This window comes from Solanum verrucosum, unplaced genomic scaffold (genome assembly GCF_900185275.1).
Source record: "Solanum verrucosum unplaced genomic scaffold, falcon-dt-bn FXZP01000102.1, whole genome shotgun sequence".
NCBI classification, from domain to species: Eukaryota; Viridiplantae; Streptophyta; class Magnoliopsida; order Solanales; family Solanaceae; genus Solanum; species Solanum verrucosum.
In genome coordinates, this window is record NW_026019930.1 from 2860958 (window position 1) to 2866994 (window position 6037).

Here is a 6037-nt window from a genome sequence, read left to right on the forward strand (position 1 = left end):
TTTAAGCTCACAGAATTAAAGTGTATTTAGGTACATTTGACATATCTTTAATATAAGGACCACAATATTGAAAAATCTTTTTTATTTTTTTAAACTTTGTGTCAAGTTAAACCAAGTCATTATTTTTTAAATGAAGTTTTTTTTAAAAGAATGAACTAAAGAGAATAGTGGATCATATAAACTGCTAGGTAGGAAATAGCTAGTACTCCACTTTCTTTTTAGTCAATTTTGAAAAAAAATAATACATATCTATATTAACTTATTAAGTAACAACTTAACTTTAAAATACTTATTTAACTTAATTTAAGAGGGAATAATAAGCAATCAACCAAAGCATTTGTCTTGACCAATAACAAAGGGTGACACGAGTCTATATTCCCTTACCTTTTTGGTCATCCATGGGGACCCTTTTTAATTATCTCCATACAATAATTGTTCCTTTCTTACTACAGTAGCAATGAGACATCTGTTTGATGATAATAAAGCAGTTTATGTATGGAAGACCCATTCTCCAACCAACTCCTGCCCTATCAAATTAGGATATGTAACGTGGCATCCCCTAAGAATGGAACACTTTCAACCCATAATGCATCATTTGAGTATACACTCTACTGAAATTACGCCGAATATATTGTTATAATGTATGATTCATGTATAGCAATAAAAAGTAAATCAAACTATTAAGGTAGGGGGATGAAATAGAATCATATCATATATATTTTTAAGAAAATGATAATAAATAAATAAATTGCCATGTTACTCCAAGCAATGAATATGCAAAAGGTACAATCATGTAAATTGATGTCACAGAAAACTGACCATCTCAACTTATGCATTGACAATTTGACATATGTTAACTAACTTACCATTTGGACCCATATATCAGTGTGGTTTGATATCCGTATTAAAGTTCGATTATTTTAAATTTGCACCACATAGGGCCTCTTTCATTCGAAATATTTTTTTTTATATTCAAAACTCGAATCCCGAACCTCTACCATAAGGCAACCTTCATTTGGATGTAATTGTGGCGTGTTACCTTGTTTCCCTGTATATATGGCAATCGGTTGATCAACATCATGCTTGCAGAGACTTTGAAGTAATTTGGATAAAATGCCAATTTTAGAGTTTATGTTTTTCCCACGGTTTGAAAATTAAACTCAATTACTTGACAGAATTGACTTCTAATTTATCCGTTGCAATTCCAATTGTATAGCCACTATCTTATCTCCATTTAAAAAATAACAATTACATAAAATATATACTCTATTAAACTATTAGTACCAAATTATATAAACTCCAATTAGATTGTTTTAGCAACCTCAGTGGACCACATTCTGGTACAACAACAGCCATTACCCAAAAATATGGTTCCCACTTCAATCATGTACGTAGAATCAAGATCACAAAAACCCCACAAACTTTCTTTATCAAAATACTTTTTAAACCATGGGCAGACCTTCTCTGGCATATAGAAACATATCTAGGAACGAAAATAAGATACACGTTAATCAAATTCAATAGCTTTTACTCAAATAATATATTTATATTTAAAAAATTATCAAATATGTACGTATAGAAATCAATTCTAAACACTTGAAGTCATCAATCTTAAATTCATAATTCATAAAGTTAAAATCATGACTCTACCTTGACAGGCAAAATGGATCATTATAAAATAAGGATAGTCAATTCGGAGGCAGAGTAGGTTCAACTAATCTTTGTTGTTTTCGGCTAGAATTTTATACAGTATAAGATTAGATTAGAACATATAAATATCATACTTAAACCACTAATATAAGATTGTTTGATTTGCCTCTACGCTAGCTGACTGAAGTAGTTTACACATACCCCAGTGAGATTAAAATACCCATAGAACATTGGAACTTACAAAGTATTTACATATATTACTCACCATAATATTAAACAAAATTGGCTAGAACTGTGATAAAGTAAAACAGTATACTTTTACATGGAGTAATTAACGCTATCGTTACAGTTTAATCATGGCCCTTATTCTCACCTTGCCATGTCCAAACAATATCTTTAAGTGAAGGCCGTACATCTTCTTCGCAGAACTTTTTATACTCTAAGGTGTCTCCAGCAGATTTGGAGAACTCAACAATCGTCACTTCTGGTGCAACTTCGAAAACTTCAGCCATTACTGACAATTTCCCTTTTCGCCCATTCGATGTTCCTTGCATCTTCACCTTGAATTCCTTAGCGCATACAATCTGAAAATTCACCTTCTTGGCTAAAGATTCCAGTTTTGACATGATTGTTGAGGCAGAGCATTTCGATGTGAATAAAGAACCAGATTTCTTCTTACCCTCAAAAAGACTTGACAAATCGAACCCCGAAGACATTGCTGATATGAATTCAAATGCATTGTAAAAAGGTGGAGCTGATTTTGATCTGTTTCCCAAACTTGGTTCTTTGCTTTCCTGTTTCTGATCCGTGTTGTTTTCTTCGATTGAAGAAAAAGAAGACGATCTACTAAATTCTTTGATAAACCAAGGGATCTTTGTTACAGCAGAAATTGTAATTCTTTTTTCTGGATCAGCTACAAGAAGCTTTGAAATCAGTTTCTTGGCTTCAGGGGAAAACCAGGGAGGAAATTCATATTCACCTTTGAAGACTTTTCGATACATCTTCATCAAATTCTCGTGTTTGAATGGTAGAAATCCAGCTAAAAGAACATATAAAATAACCCCACAAGACCAAATATCAGATTTAGCACCATCATACCCTTTTTTCCTCAAAACTTCAGGGGCGACATAAGCTGGAGTTCCACACTGTGTATGAAGCAAACCATCACTCCTTAATTGCTCAGACAAAGCTGATAACCCAAAATCTGAAACCTTCAAGTTTTCATTTTCATCGAGAAGTAAGTTCTCAGGTTTCAAATCGCGGTGAAATACACCGCGACTATGGCAGAAATCAACAGCACTAATCAATTGCTGAAAGTATTTTCTTGCAACATCTTCCTTAAGTTTCCCATTAGCAACTTTGGCGAAAAGCTCACCCCCTTTAACATATTCCATAACTACAAAGATTTTTTGCTTTGTAGCCATAACTTCTTTGATTTCCACGATGTTTGGATGTCGAACTAATCGCATAATAGAAATTTCTCGAATGATTTGCTCCATCATCCCTTCTCTTTTAACATGATCTTTGTTGATTACTTTAATCGCTACGCTTTCAGAGTTTTTGATATCTCTGCTGTAATAAACCTTGGCAAATGTTCCTTGGCCTAATAGCCTCCCCATCTCGTATTTCCCGAATATGATACTTCTCGAACCATCCATTAAATGATCCATTTCTTGCTTCGATTGATCAATTTGATCTTCCATAAAGTAGAAAATTGGTTTAAGCAGATGGAAGAAGTGAGATTTAAAAATGGAATCTTGTTAATTTGAATGGAATATACTTAAGAATGATTTTTGGGATTGGGAAAATGTGAAGTGAAAAAAACAGAGACTCAATAAAAGGAGGGGGAAATTAAGGAAGCTGTGGGCTGTCCGATAGTTATTGGAGGACATAGTTTGGACAGAAGTACAAGGAGCGGCAAAGCCCATAGAATTCGGAAATACTCGCATCGAGATCTGACTAAATTCAAATTTATATTATTTTGTCTATTTTTATTTGTTATGTTGCGCTTTTCAAAAGTTAATTTGATTAATTTTTAAAGTTAATTAAATTATATTAATTTGATGTTTGAACAAAAAAAATTAGATATTCAAAAACTATACGAAAAGTACTATAAATTACAATTTTTTGCATATTAATATGATGAAAAAATATTTCATGAAATATTAGTCATAGTTTTTATAGTTTTACTCTAAAAGAGAAAGACATAATACATAAATATCCTCTTTAACTTAGCTTCATTTCACATTTATGCTCTCCAACTTTGGATATGCACAAATAGACACTTAGTAGGCGTTTGCCCATGCGACACCATATCACGATATGGTATCGTGAGATGGAATCAGCGTTTGGACATGTGATTTTACGCTGATTCCATCTCATGATTCCAAATCATGAGATGCGATTCCATATTCTCCAAAAACCATGATAGGAATTATATGGTAATTCCATATCATTATTTGAGATATTTTAATATAAAAATTGATCCACGAGTTTATATTTTGTTAAAACAACCCCACATTTATATCTACTAACAATTTATTTCATATGTAAATAAAATTTATAATCACATCATTACCGACATAACTTTTATTATTCTCACCAACATATAGTCACTTTAACTCACACCAACCGATTGTTAAAGTGATGAAATATTTATGGTCTATATGAGTATGAAAATATAGTTGCGGATGATATTGACCAACAAATGGCTCGAAGTAACAATGTTGGTTCATCTTCTCGGTCACATGATCGAGAAATGCAAGTTCAACGTAAGGAAATTGTCCGTACTATGTGGGAGGATTATATTAAAGACTAGTACACTACAATTTATGTTCAATTTTTTTTATTAAATTAAAGTTAGATGAAACAATTACTTAAGTGGAGAACAAATAATTTTGTAATAATTTATTATGCGATTTTATAAATTTTTGTTTATTTGATAAGATTGAATAAACAATTGAGACTATTTTAATAATTTTACAACTTGTGAGATTTTTATGTTTATGGAAAAATATACAGCACAAAAATTTTATATCGCATATCCAAACAAAACTTCAATTTCATCTTATGATTCCATATCATGATACCATATCGCATGATCAAACGGGCCCTTAAACTTGTATAAAGTTGAATAAGTAGACACAGAGGCGAATCTGAGATTTTTCGAATATGGGTGCACCAAGAAAAATGTATTAAGTGGGAATTGATCCGAACATGGGTGCACCAAGAAAAATGTATTAGTGGGAATTGATCCTCAATCCTCAATCCTCAAAGTCAAAAGCTCTAACCATGTGGACCAACTAGACTTTTTATAGTACGGGTGCAAGAATATAATATTATACAAATGTTAGAAAATATATACATAAAAATCTAATTTTACGAAGAGCTCACGGGTTCGGGTGCCCTATTTTTTGCACCTAAATTCGCCACTGAGTAGACACATGAGTCTTATGTGAAATAATACACGAAGGACACCACGTAGGATGCAAATTGTCACGTAAGATGCCAAATATGACGTGTGTTTCTATTTGTTCAATTTTATACAAGTTTAAGTGTCTCACCCAAAGTTTGAGGGCATAAATGTGAAGTGAGACTAAGTTAAAGGTCATATTTATGTATTATGCGAAAAAGAAACTATGCCAATTAAAAGTAGATGGAGATAGTATTAAACCATAGGAGATCTCATATTTAAAATTCTAATTTGAAATGTTTTAATAATAATAATAATGGAGTAGAATTTATTATTTCATGATAACTCTAATTAATTAGAAAGATATGTCTATGATTACATGCATACTCCATTATGGAGGAGTATTATCTTGAAAATTTTGGCAATCATATCTCCCGACAAATTAAGAAAAATAATTCATACTAAAGTGTTCAATTATTGTCATTTTAATTATAAGCATTCTTAGTATTTCTTCCTTGTTCTGACGATTGCATACTTTTCTTTTTGTTTTTCTTACAATTAAGTGGGCTCTTGAACAATAATAATAATAAAAGTGATAAGACTTACATGACTTAACATGGATCTGCGGCGAAGACAAATCGCTTGCTTCACTGTTCTATCTTGTTTTGTTATTCATTTTTCTTCGTACAAGACTTTGTATACTAGTCTAGGCGCTAGCATTTATTGAGAGTTGATTAATGTATTACCAATTATGCGCAGATATTCAATAATCCTATAACATTATTTTCCTCAAAACAGATATTCTAGCATATTTTGAGAGTTGACTAATGCATGTCATCTGTGATACACATTTCACTAAAAAAAAAAAGAAACATATATACTCCTTTTGTTTCATATTAACTGAATTTGTGAGACACTACATTATTAAAATTTCGCTCACGAGAAAAGTGAGGTCAAAAGTTCAAAATCAATTAC

At 31.7% G+C, this 6037-nt stretch overlaps 1 protein-coding gene across 1 annotated transcript; it reads right to left on the reverse strand.

Moving 5' to 3' along the window:
* Nucleotides 1-1880: 1880 nt before the first annotated feature.
* LOC125828663 (CBL-interacting serine/threonine-protein kinase 25-like) lies at nt 1881-3493 on the reverse strand. Its single transcript, XM_049507995.1, has one exon. It carries the CDS (start codon nt 3351-3353, stop codon nt 2001-2003), a length of 1353 nt encoding a protein of 450 aa, XP_049363952.1. The 5' UTR covers nt 3354-3493; the 3' UTR covers nt 1881-2000.
* Between the last annotated feature and the right edge of the window lie 2544 nt (nt 3494-6037).